Here is a 13,803-nt window from a genome sequence, read left to right as displayed (position 1 = left end):
GAGATATTTACATCTCTGGATATGTCTGAACTATTTCCTAAGGACAAGGGAAATAGGGTGTTCTGTGGCTGATCATAATTTGTTTAATACTCCTGAGATGATTGGGTTGCCACTTTTCTCTTTTTGTTTGTTTGCTGCCAAGCTTTGCTTCTGTTTTTCTCAGGTAGGTTAGGGCAGGAAGATGCTGCACTTCTCAAAAGATCAGAAGTCCCACTGCCTGGGGCCAGATGTTAATAAAATATTCCTTTGATTTCTTGTTTTTCCTCCAGTCTCTTCTTCCCCCAGCACAGCAGATGAGAGTGAGTCCCTTTTCCCCTTATGTTCAGCTGTATGTCATCTTGAATTTAGGCTGAGATTTCAGTCAATTTGACTCTGAGGGAAGCAGATCCTGAGGCAGATATTTTCCTTTCCTTGTTTCAGACACTTTGCCTGCAAACTAATTGTGCAGATTGAAGTTTGTTCATTTGTTATGTTTGCTTTTGGCAACACAACAATATAGAAGAGAACCTGGAGTTCACTGTTCTGCAAAATTATAATTTTTCCTCTGCATGAACTATTTTAAAGGTTCCCAAAACATGTGCTCTTGCTTTTGGACTTAAAAACACTTAACTAAGTGAATAGTATTAAATTCTCCTCTCTTATTCTCACTAATACTAATGAGTAAATATTTAAACTTGCTATAAATATTCTCCAGCAGTTATTTTTATGGCAGCAGTAAATTAGAAGCCAAGATAGAAACTGTATAAAGGTGTTAAACTCAAGCCTGTAGGTGAATTAAAATACAAATCACATTGAAATTAGTTTTGATGGTAAAATTTTGAAACTTTGTGAATATTTTCAATAGCCATGATTGCATTATAATTTAGTACATTTTTTCTCACATATATTCCAGTATTTCCACTCCATCTGCCTGTTTTACTCTCAGATGCTACCATGATAGCCCCTCAGGACAGCATAATCATGTTAGCTGCAATGCCATAATCTGCTGCTAGCATAAGAGTGGAAGTCAAGAAAAATAACAGAGAATACTGCACACATTAAAACATTTCCCCTTTTCCTCCTCAGACTGGCGGCTTAGAGAAATTAAGAAAAATTGGTTTATTGTCTATAAATTATAAAAACTATTCTATTATAATTAATTGAATCTTACCATTATTCTTTCTTTTTCTTAATAAAGAACCTTCTCAGTTGCATTTCACTGCAAAGCTGACAGTTCTTGCCAGCTGGAAAAAATCCTTTGCCAGAGGGGAGATCTCCCACCCAGTTCATTGCTGCAGCACAGGGAACCTGCTTCACAGTGATGTAGAATTTCAGACAATGCATAATGGCTCTCTTAGAAGCTCATGCACGAACACTGTATGCTCCAAATGGGCTTTCCTTATGCTGGAGAGAAGACAGACACACTGGCATCAATAAACTGTAGCATGCTGGGACAGTACATCCCTTTCCAATCCAACAGCTGGAAGCAGAAAGGTTGTCTGAAGATGAAAGGGGATCCCTCCACTACAGGTTCCAGCATCCTTGGGAACCAGATGGACTGAAGTGGAAAACACCACAGGCCACAAAATAGGCCACAAAACTCACTGCCAGGAGAGGTTCTCTTTTAATTCATAGCAGTGCTAGGTTTTAGAAAGAAACTTGCCTTGTCATAGAAACTAAATATAGGAAGGAGCTGGAACCACCTATGTCCTCTCCCAAGCAGTGCAGGACTTTTCCAGGTACATTTTCTGATCCTGGTGTACTCTGATTTGGAAGGACTCATGAAATAAAGTATTTTATCTGCCATTTCTGTTTATTACACCGCAGCGGTTTTAGGAGAATTTTTCTTAAGCATTCAGACTACATTTCCTTTCTTTTTCTCATTATTTTTAGTTTTATCAACTTGGACTCCCTGAGGCAGCTTTTCCTAGTGCCTGCTTTTTTTCATTCCATTTTCTTCTCTGGTTCTCTAGAGTTGCTGTGATATTTTTTCGTAAGACCTCTTGTTAAATGTCATTTGCAGATGTCATTGCTGTTCTGTTTACTTCCTCCCTCCACTAATGAAGATGTGAAACAGCACAGAGCCCATCATTGCTCTTACCAGGTGGTTTTTGTCAGCCTGCAAGGCTGCTGTTTATCCTTCTTCGTGGTCCTTCAGTCTGCATTCATTCCCCATGACAGCACTCTTATCTAAATTTCCAAATTCATTTTTCAAGCAGATTTTTCTAAGACACTGTAGGTTTTGCTGATGTTTCAATTCAGCTTCGTTGCTACTTCTGTTTTACCTTCTTGTAACAGTAGGTGTCACTACCCGAGGTGTCTCCTTAGACCTGAGATCACCTCTGGAGGACATAAAGATGGTCTGGAACCCAGCTCTTTCCGATGCCCACTGATGAGAGACTGCAGGAGGCTGTTCTTAGAGGTTTTCATGGATATTTATTGTTCCTTATCTCAGGAATGCTTTGGCCAGACATCCAGGGCAGAATCTGCCTGGCAGAGGCAGGACTTATCTTTTATAGTCTAAATTACATACTAGGTATTTACAACTATTTTCCAATACACCACAACCTTATTGTAATGTCTAGTTTTGTCCTCATCCAATTGAAGGATGCCAAAGTGGCACTCCAACATGAATGGCATGGAGAAGAAGGAGGAAGAAGCATACCACGCCCCAAATCCTCCATCTTAGCCACGAGCCCCTTAATATAAATATTCTAGAAATCTACTTATTCTACATTCTAACAATCTAATCTACTCTATATTTATTTTTGCAGCTTGCATTTCTTCTCTCAATATTGGTAAATTGTTCCAAGGAGCTAAATCCAGCCCCTGAGACACTTGGGTCTCATTCGAGGGTCTTTGGGGAACCTGCCGGGGGGGGTCTTGAACCTCCCAGGGAAGTCAGAGGAATACTCTGGGCTCCCACAAGTAGGAATTTTGGCCAGACTAAAAGCAGCTGAGGAATGACAGTGCAGGCTGAGGTACTTTTATTCCTGCCTACGGTGTTTTCCAATGTGAGGATCCTGTTGTGTGAACCCTTGGTGCTTTAATGGCAGGCCCTCTCACGGTCTAGGTTGTAACCAGCATTGATAATCCTTTCCTCAGGGAAGCTTCAGGGATGGTGACCGTGTGTGTCAGATAACTTCATGTCCTGTTTTAGCTGCACGTGGGCAGGGTGGGCCTTGGCTGCACGTGGCATCATGGGCTTTGTTTGTCTCTGCCCCCTGTCCCTCCAGGGGTGATCCTGCTGCTGCTCGACAAGCTGCGGAAGATGAAGTGGGAGCAGATGTGGAGACTCACGGCCGAGAGGGAGCTGATGAGCATGCTGTCCACTTCACTGGCTGACCAGGTGAGAGGGACACGGACAGTGGGACAGCACTGAGCCATGGGCTGAGGAAGGAAAGAAAGGGAAAGGGGATGAGATGTGGGAAAAGGCAAGGGAAAGCTGTTGTGCCTGTAGTCACCATCAGTTGAATCATTATGGGGAAAATGTGGAAGAGAATGGAAATTTAGTCACCAGGTTGCTCTTGCTACACTGACATTTTTACCTCCTCTGCTCAAGTGATTCATAAGAGGGACAAAAAGGGTTTTCAAGCTTTCATTTTCTGTCTTCCCTTCTTTAACACAACTCTCCAGACACCAGAAGTCCAAATAAACTGTGTCTTTTCCCACTGGTTATTGTCAAATCAGACTTTAGTTTTAAGAGTCTCCTGACATTTCTTTCCTGTCTCTGGCAGATGAGTCCCACATGTCTTTTAATGTACTCCTTGCCACAACAGCCCTGTAAAGACCAAAGTGCTGCTGTCTCTCTGCCACAGATAGGAAACTCAGGCCAAGAGAAGAAATAGTGTGCCTAAACATAGAAATACAGTTTTTTAATTTGTGCTTCTTGCCAGCTCTCAGCTTAAACCCAGAAATCCTGTTAATGTAATACTAGACCTGAATCAATAATTCTTGCTCAACAGCTTGAACATGTTAGCTCAATACAGCATCATATATAGATACTTGTTCTCTTTCTGAGCTACATCTGGCTCCTGACCAATCACCATAAAGGAAGCACGCTCCTTATTGTGCACATGGAGATGTACACTTTGTACAGCATCCTTGCAGGCTGATCCAAAAGCTCCTGAGGTTCATTGAAATGATTTTTGCAACCTCCCTGTGTTTTCTATCAGGTCCTGAGTTGCTGTCTAATACCTGCATGGGGCAGAATTTTGCAGAGCAGAGAAAGGCTGCTTGTGTCTTTCCCTAATACCTTTCCCTCAGATTGTCCTTGTAACTTACTTCTCCAATGGAATGGCTGCTTAGGGGGCAAAACATTTTCTGTCCCTCATGGTGTAGGCTGCTCTGCAGATCTGTCCTACATGCCTTCTCCATAAAATACCTGGAGTACTTGTTGCAGCAATAAAGTGCTAGCTGAAGTCACCTGTAGTAATTCACCTTGAAGCAGTGTAGCTGCCAGATTCCCTTTCCTCCTCTTCATTAAAAAGGGCTGCAGTACTTAGTACCAGCAGGCACTGTGTTATTTACTGCCTGTCACTCTCCCTGGTGACTAGAACAGGAACCACACCTCATGCCAGCTGTACAAGATGAGAGTTTGAAAACTTTGCTGGAGTCCATTAGCTCTACGTGTCAAGAGAGCATGTTCCTCTTGTCCAGATCTGTATATCACCCCTTAGATTAATAGCACCCTCCAAGGAAACAGAATTATGGAGAAAGGTTTACAGACTTCACCTTTCATCACCATTGGAATTTCTGCCCGTGAGAGGGAGGACAGTCGGCCAGGGGAGGAGTTGAGATCACCTCAAGCAGTAAAAACAACATACCCAATGTTTCTCTGGTTTTTTTTCTGCTAGGATATCTTCAATGCAGTCATCAAACAAAATCCCTTCCTTGTCTACCAGCTCCCATGTTTCTGGAATGTGCAGCTTTCAGATCACACCCGTTCCGAGCAGTGCTACAGAGATGTGTCTGACCTGAAGGTAAGTTGCACAGGAGGTTGGATGGGTGTCCTTTGGGACAGAATGAAGGACTGCTGCCAGAAAAAGATGAACTGCCTTGAGAAGGAGGAGAAACTAACCTACGAAGACACCCAGACAGGGAAAGGAAATGTGACTTTGGCTTTGTGCATTTTGACTACTACTAGAAAATTCAAATACAGATGCTGCTTTGGGGTTTGGCAAGGTGTTAAAGAAGTGCTTTACCTTCTTACATTCTGTTCAAGTGCTTTACCTTCTTACATTCTGTGCCTGCCACCTCTGCCAGTGCTGCTTATAACTGAATTCTTATTGCTCTCCCAGGTCTTAGCTCTTCCTAGACAAAGAATACAAAACCTTTCCTTTTTGTACTGGACAAGTTTGAAACTTTTTACTGAACATCATTTAGTAGAGTGAAATTCACAGAGAGGATTGGGCAGACCCTAGCTGGAAATGCATTAGCAGAAATGTAAAGACCTGGCTCACTCCATATTTAGCCTGTGTATACATTTAACCCAGTCATGTTGCCTTTCATTTTGTCCTGAAAAAAATAAAAAAGACTGAGTAAAAACGTGTTAATTCAATGAAATGAAGCTATAGTGCCAGTTGAATAGCACATTTTTCACTATTAACAAGTAGAATATAAAAGCAGGATGAATTTTAATAGATACAGGTAAATGAACATCAATTGTGCTGGGGCCATTTTGAAAGACTGGACTCAAAGACTCAAATGTAGCATGCAGAGAGTTCAGAATTGAAGCTTGATTGAGCTTTGTCCAGGTTAGATTGAGACTCTACAGCAGTAGATTCCATCAGAGCAGACTAGTGGCATCAGAACATAGTAAATATTAGTTAGCTTTTGGTGGCTGATTTTAAAATTCAGTTAAGGTTTGTATATTTGGATTTATGTTGTGAGAATGTAAATGAAGTGTAAAAAAAAAAAGTTACAAAACTGTGCAAGAAGTTGCAAGGGCCCTCTGGAGACTATCCAAACCCCCATTAATGCAGTACCAGCATAGACCCAGTTGCTCAGTACTTTGTACAGATGAGTGTCAAATCTCCAAACACTGAGATTTCACATGCTCCCTGGCACCATGTTTCACAGTTTGGCCACCCTCTTTGTTCAACATATATCCTAAATCTAACCAAGTTTTCCCTTGTAGCAATTTGTTGAGTAACAGCAGGAGTGTTCAATATGAACACCAGATACTGGATGAATATAGAAAATCAATCACCCTCAGCACACTGGTTACAAAGGCTGCACTTCCAAGAGACAGAAATTCTTCTACGTGGGTTAACTGACCTTCAAAACTGGCCATCATTGATTGAATTTCATATATGAAGTATTCACAACTGACTATTCAGGTGTGATCCATAAAAGACAGCTTTTAAAGTTAAATCACTGTTCTGTCAGTACACTTATCACTAAATGGTTTATAATATCTGTTTGTAGGGCAGGATCAACACAGGTACTTTAAAAGCATCATGGTTTTATGCCTTGTAACAAAGTGCTGGTAGAGATTTTAGCACTGCATTCATGTTGAGAACTATGTGTGACAGTGATTGCAAACAAAAAGAAAGGTGTGCAACAGAGAAATGTTTCCTAAAAGATGAACTTCAGAGAAATATACCTCCCACCTGTGACATATCACAGTATTTTGCATGAATTGGGGGCTGAGATTAATTTATATAATTGAGACAGTCAGATTGGACTCAGCACAAGGTAAAGACACAGCCATTTACAAGAGGAAAAGATACTGAAGCTGCTAACAAGGATCAAGGGTTTATTTCCATTGCCTAAACAGAGTTTGAGTCACCACAGGGTCTCTGCCTATAGGAGTGGCAGATAAAACACAGACCTACAGGAGAAGATATCCTCCTGGTAAGGCAGGTGATGGGCAGGCAGGGTGACTGTAAAATGCTTTCAGTGTTGCTGTTGTTGATCCAGTACATATGGATTTAGACAGCCAAAGTGTCATCTTTGTGAGTGGTTTGGAGGCTGGTGGAGCTCACCTCAGAGCAGACATCTGATCTTCTGAGTCCAGTGACTGTATTAACTAATCTGCTTCAGGTGTGGGGCATCTAACTCATATACAACACCTACAAGTAAGCATTTGACTGAAGTATTTTAAAAACAAATTAAATCCTTTCTTTCTTGTCAGTTAACAATTTTATCTTTACAATTGTAATTCAGGCTTGGTTGTTTATTGCTGTATATTGTGTACCAGTGTCAGTTCCATTACAGCATAGGTACTGAAATCTGAGATGTGTTATACTCTCCACTGATTTTCTGGTCTGAGGTATTTTAACTCAACAAGGGGTGCAGACACATAAACAATTTCTTGTCTAGCTAAACTGGACTTATTCACACTACTAAAATGATCCCCTACATACTAGATCAGGGCTGAAATTCTTTGCCTTGAAAGAGAGGCCAGAGCTTTATGTAGTTCACATAAAACCCCATGGTTTCAATAAAGCTTTTCCCATATTGAGCAGTTAAAGAACTGGCCCTCAGGCAGCACTGTTTAAAATTCTTCATACAATTAAAAAACAATAAAAGAGAAAGGCTAAGACCAATTAAAGTTGTAAATTTGCATTATGAAAATTATCAAAATTCTAGTTCTGTAGAGAAAACAGCTGGTTAGGTATATGAGTCTCACAAAAATTAGCAAGTGTCATTACCCCAAGTTAAAAATTTTGCTCTTAAAATCACCCAAGTTTGTCAGTTCCATGGCATTTAATATAAATGGTACAACTCAACAGATTTGGCACATTCTGCATTTCATGGTAAGACTGGAATGAAAAAGAAGGCAAAAACAAACCTTCAGGATAAGAGGGAAAGAAAGATTTTAAAGTTTGCCTTGGAGATAAAGAAGGATAACATAGGACAGAAGGAAGTGACTGGAGACATTTAAATTCAAAGGTAAAGCTGACCCAGTCAAGTATTCCTCAGCCAAAACAGAGTGCATTCCTCCTGTCAGACTGAAAAGGTGCTGATTTAATTTCATCTGGCCTCAGAGTCCATGGGAGTTGAGGATTTGTCATCTCTTATACACAGCATTGTGTCAAGTAAACTTGGACCCCCAGGGCTGGCAGCTGGTCAGAGATCTCTGTGTGTGTGTGTGCAGACACTTCTTTGCTGCTTTGTTCACTTTTATGCAAGGCTTAGGGAGCAGTTGAATATTTCATATTGCCTGAAAAGGATTCTAATCACCTTTTTCTCCTGTTAGGCCTTGTTAAATTGGATCTCTACCCATTTTATTAATTTTTATTTTTTTTATCAGGGATCAGTCTGAATCTGATGTTCATTTATGAATTGCTTTTGCTGGGTTAGTCCCTGCTTTTGCTTGCTTCTTGGTTAGTGGTTTGTAAGGAAATCTCAGTTACTATGATTTGACACAAGCCTAATGGCAGGAGAAGTACTGTGAAAGAAGATAATGAATTTTGATACCTCTGACAATGAATCATGACCTCATTGAATGAGTCAGTCATAGAGTCTGGTTGTCAAGGATACAGATGCTATTTACATACAGATAATCTGGTAATTCACAATCACAAAAATCAGATGCTGGACTCTTCAACGGGAATGTATCAAATTATTGGAATTTACACATACTCCAACTTGGAAAAATGCTTTACAACCTATAGATGGCTTTTCAAACTGGTTTTGAATAGCTGGTACTAAATGAGCAGATAGATAAATAATGAACCTCATAAATTCCTCATTGGGAACTTGTGTTCTGTGATTCACTGTGTCCTCCCCAGGAATGTCCTCCACACTGGGATGACTTTGTGATAGTGCTTACAGAAGTTTAAGCAGCTTCTTTACCATAACTGAGATACATCATTTCAGCCCTGCCTCAGACATGACCCATTTCATCTCTTTGTGAGTGTTGCAGTCCCTGAGCTGCCTTGCCCAAGCACTTCTGCTCTAATCTGCAGCATTTGTGGCATTCTGCAGCCTTGCACCTTTTAGTGCCAGCAAAGGAAGAGCTGAAGTGAGAGGAGTAAGGGCTCGAGAGGGTTAAACAATACCCCTCCTTTGAGTGAGCACTGGAGTCAGTCAGGTGCTCCTGTCCTGCCAAACAGGACATGGCATGCACCAGGGGCTTACAGGGGTGTTTTTGTAGGCAGGACCTCTCATTAAGCACTGGCACAGGAGTTGAAGGAAAAGAAGTTGAAGAATCCTTCAGAGGACAAATAAAGACCTTTGAAAAGTCCAGGGCAGGGACAGTCTGTCAGTTTAGCCATACAGCAGTGGCAGTAAGCAGGGGGGTAAAGTAATCCCTGGGACCATGGGCACCAAACTAGGCAGGGCAAGGATTTGAGTCCCACATCCAAAAAGCACTGCCTGGACCTTAGGGTTGCTGGCTACTCCAACCCAAGTCTCCTCCATTTATGTGGTTTAGAATATCACATTAAAATCTCTGTGATGGCATTTTTGTAAAGTATATGAACCTTTCTGAGGAAATTGGATCTTTTATTAAACCATTTATTTCTGATAAAACACAGTTTAAAAATAAAGTTTCCAGACATCTCTAATCATGGCATAAGTTACACATGTGGTGCATATTTGCAGTGTGATTTGGGGCATATTTAAACTTCTAAAAAAGCCTATTGAGATGGCATTAAAGTGACATATATAGCTGGCTGTACTGTGCAGATTTGCCAAATGTTTTAACTCCTACTGATTTCAGTGGGAAGGATCTGGTGCCTAAGCAAGGAGTCTAGTTTTTCAGCAGGAAAGCTTCCTGTTTACAAAATACCACTTGTTTACCTAAACTGTGAAGTGCTCATGGGCTTAATTAAGGATATCTGTTCAGTGCCTTGCAAAATTAAACTTCTTTTTGCTGAAATTTAAGCTTAATTTATTCTCATTTCTTGCCCTTCAGCCTGGAGAGCAGGTATATAATTATACATATCCTGTGCTCTCTGATTCTGGAAGGACTGAAGCAGAGCAAGAAATTATCAAGATGTGTCTTTGGGTGAAAAAATTGAAGAGATTGTGGTTAAGGAAACATTTGGCTAAATGCTACTTTCTGTGAGAGAAAATGCTTCAGGGGGAAAAAAATGGTTAAAGGTACCTATAGAAATAATCTTGTGTTCACACTTATTGTTTAGTGGTTTGAACATCATGTTTGAAATACTTAATCTCCCCAGAGATCAAATGCAGATGGTGATGTAGGGAGGTTTGTTAGGGGCTTTGTTTCCAGTGTATTTCCATCCAGATAACTGTACTTAGAGCCTTCCTAGACTCCCCCAGCATATATAACATCCTCTCTTCCCTCCCATCTCAGATCCCACTGCCAGTCCATGAGGCTCCCACTGTGTCATCATTTGAGTGCCTTGGGTCAGAACCTGGGGGAATAAATGGGAACTAGGGGTGCAGTTAGCCTGTTTTAGGCCACAAGCATAGGGAAGTGTTCCAGGAGGCTGGCTGTGTGTAATCAGGGAATGGTAATGGTTGCTGATTAACTAGGATGGTATTAACAGAAATGTGGATAGTGCCAAATTGCTTAATGACGACTAACCAAGTGTTAAATAGATGTGGAATTTTAAGTTCTGATCTTTCAGTACTTAAATTGCTAAATGAAGATGAAGGAACTGTATTTTCTCATAGTTCTCAGGAGGCTGTGATCAAGAGTGGGAAGGATCTGTAGGTCAACCTGAAGGTTCCTGAGGTGTCTACCCAGATAATGACACTGGAATTTTATATTTCTAGCTGCAGTTTCCTCTGTAAGCCAGGAGAGCTTTGGAATAGCTTAGAAACCAGAAGAAGAAATAAACACACTATTGTGATGCTATCCAGTCTTGGAACAGGGATTTTGGAGTAATGAGATTTTCAGTTTCTAGATTCACTTTCTCTTTTTAATGTGGAGATAACAGTCTTCAAACAAAGTGATTTTCCTTTCCTTCTGATTTCCCTGTAGTCTCTTGCAAACTGATCTTTTTTATTTCTCCAATCAATTTACTGTTGTGCACAATAAAGTCTCTAATTCAGTGGCCATAGCTTTACCTGTGCAGTCTTTATCATGTACCTCACTGATGCCCATGACAGTCTATACAAGAGTGTCTTTGCCTGCACAAATTCTGCCATAGCTGATGGTGCAACAGACCATATCAGACAGCCAGAACTGAATGTGAGTTTGTAGGCTGACATAAAAAAGAACATGGTCTTTGGAAGTAATGTTGTATATCAATGGTTAAGAGTCTTGTTGCTTTTTGTAACTTGCTGTTCTTTTTTATTCTTTCGTGTATCACATAGTATTTATGTAATTGTGTTACATTTGAAAAGCAGTCTGCTTTTTTGCTAGACCTGTTTTGTGATTTTTCTACCTCAAGTCATCTAGATAGTTGGATAGTTCCTTGATGTTCTTTAGCACATCATTTTACCACACACTGGCCCATGCTGTCCTCCTTGATTAAAAAAATCAGCTTTTTTGGATAGTCATTAGCTCCATTCAGCTTTGTGCAATTCACTCCAGGCTCCCCACATCAGTGTACATGCAGCATCCTGACATATTTCAAATCTGATCAGATCTGAACCACCAGCTAAGCCCTTGACACTTACCAGCTTCTACACACAAAACACATCCTGAAGCAGCGCAGCGAAGAGCCTCTGCACTGACAACTGCAGTTGTCTGGGTTTGAAATCATCTCCCACACAACTGGGTAGAGACATCAGCAAGTGCCTGGCTGTGATGTGACACCGTGTGTGCTGATGGGAATTTCCTGCAGTAGCAAGGAGCCTGTCCTGTGAAACTTTCTGAGGTTATCATCATTACCCATGTCTATGTTCATGGTCCCCAGGTCTCTGGGTGCTCAGAGTGCTCAGCAGCATTAGGATACTTGTGAAGATGAGTATTCAGAAGGGAGCACATGAAGTGTAGGAGCAGTATGGAAAGCACACAAAAGGTTTTTCTTAACAAGTATTTTTGTCCCATTTGCCAGCTTCTTAGCTTTCTTTGATCCATTCTTACATAAGTACAAGTTACCAGCAGACAGTTTCCATTCTATTCCTGCTTGTAAAAATGCATGCTGGTACCCTGTAAAACTGTGAAATAGCCCTTTGGGTTCCTTCAGCCTTGTGCTTCTGTTACATGTGCCCATTTCCCTGAAGCAGAATTCAGTTGCCAAGATTTTTTTCAAGCATTAATGCCTTTTGCTGCAGTTAAATACAGTGGGGAAAATACATCAAGTTCTTTTCAAAGAAAGGAGATATTGAAGATCTGTTTCTCAGTGGAGAAAATCTGTTACCTTAAGTTTATGCCCTTACCTACCCAAAATTCTTTTCATTTATGTGGTGGTTTGTATTTTCACCACGTGGTGCAGCAACATGTTACTGCACAGTTATGCTACACTTCTGAACATCTGGACAAATGTAAAACTAGCAAAGAATATAGCATTACCTGGGACAAATATCTACACCAAGAAATTTGGTCCAAATAACTTCCCAAATGTATGCAGTGTGTAGAAACATCATAATATTTATTTAAGGTGTTCCTATAACTGGAAAAAGCAATTTGCCAATATCTGAAATTATCTTCTTTCCCTACAGGGGCTTTTTTTTAAGTGCTTGTATGGTTTTCTGACATCCTAGTAGGCTTAGCAATGAAATCCCAGGAATGGATAAAGCTTTTCTTATCAGGAGATATGTTGTGGGTTTTGGGTAGGTAGAATAGAGTGCCATAGCTTTTCTGGCAGTGCAAATACTCAGTGCAGTGACCGTGTTGTTTGCTGTAGTCCAGGTAGAATTCAGGCTGCATGCTGCTCTTTCCTCATCCAGTCACTCACTGGGCAGCAAACAGTCTTTCAGAGAACTCCCTGTTCCTGTGGAGCTGTGTTGCTGACACCAAGGGAGCTGTGTTCATCCTGCCTGGGCTGCTCCTGCTGTATGTGCTGTGCCTCAGCTCAGTGTGTTCCCTCCCTGAGCTGGGATGGTCAGAGCAAAGCTGACCACGGTGCTGCAGCTCTGTGCTCTGCGTGAGTGACACTGTGTCTTCACACAAATAGCTTAGTGGGCTCAAAGAACTCCCAGAACTTTGAGCTTGGAAACATTACCAAGGGAGACTCTTGTTTTTAACCTCTTTAGAAGTCACAGGAATAAAAATGAATGCAAAGTATTCAGTGATTTTTTTCTGATGTCTAAAATATAGCCTTTATAAAATGAGATCATTCCTGCAAGCCGCTATCGACTCCCTTTGGTTTTTCCCTAGGGCCCCATTCCCATTCACACTGGCAGCAGTGCAAAGTTGCATCAGTGCTAATGAGGATCAGGCCCTTTGTGCCTGTTTAAGTCTAGGCCACTGTGACAGTCATCTCCCATTAGCAGAGGAAAAACACCAGCTAGAAATTGGAACTCAGATGATAAGTTGTACTGCATCACTGTGTTCTGTTAATGCAACAGAGATCAGTCTTGTTTAAAAGAAACAATGGCAAAAAGGAAGTCAGCTTAAATTCAGTCCTTTTTGAACTATTTAAATGGGTATAGGAATTAATTTCAAACTGCTTCTTCTCCATACCTAACCGGGAAAAAGGCTGCCTGGCCTGAAACAGGGAATCAATTTCATTAGCAGGAACAGTCATATGGAAATCTGAGCTTAATGTTTAATACCTACTGTTTCCCTTGTCCTTCCATCTTCAGCAGAGTCCATAAACTATCAGCTCCATGATTAGAGTTGTGGAAGCACTTACAAGGTGCTGCTTCTCAGCATAGAGTAGCACCCTCACTCAAATGTGCAGGTGATACCGTGGAAGAGTTTCCAAGCACATCACCTTCGGAGTGTACAGTTACTTGTGGAAGACATGGCAAAGCCTTCCCTATAAAAAAAAGGAGGGAGTCTGGGTA

General features: G+C 41.0%; 1 protein-coding gene across 2 annotated transcripts in view; it reads left to right on the top strand.

The window, feature by feature from the left end:
- LARGE1 (LARGE xylosyl- and glucuronyltransferase 1) overlaps positions 1-13,803 on the top strand; it is a 263,862-nt gene that overhangs the window by 215,006 nt on the left and 35,053 nt on the right. For both annotated transcript variants that reach the window (XM_056515824.1, XM_056515817.1), the window contains 2 exons: positions 3,216-3,328; positions 4,836-4,961. In XM_056515824.1, coding sequence (XP_056371799.1) covers positions 3,216-3,328; positions 4,836-4,961 — 239 coding nt within the window. The remainder of the gene's footprint in view (positions 1-3,215; positions 3,329-4,835; positions 4,962-13,803) is intronic.

Source organism: Oenanthe melanoleuca, chromosome 1A, assembly GCF_029582105.1.
Source record: "Oenanthe melanoleuca isolate GR-GAL-2019-014 chromosome 1A, OMel1.0, whole genome shotgun sequence".
NCBI classification, from domain to species: Eukaryota; Metazoa; Chordata; class Aves; order Passeriformes; family Muscicapidae; genus Oenanthe; species Oenanthe melanoleuca.
This window is presented reverse-complemented; position numbering and strand designations above follow the sequence as displayed.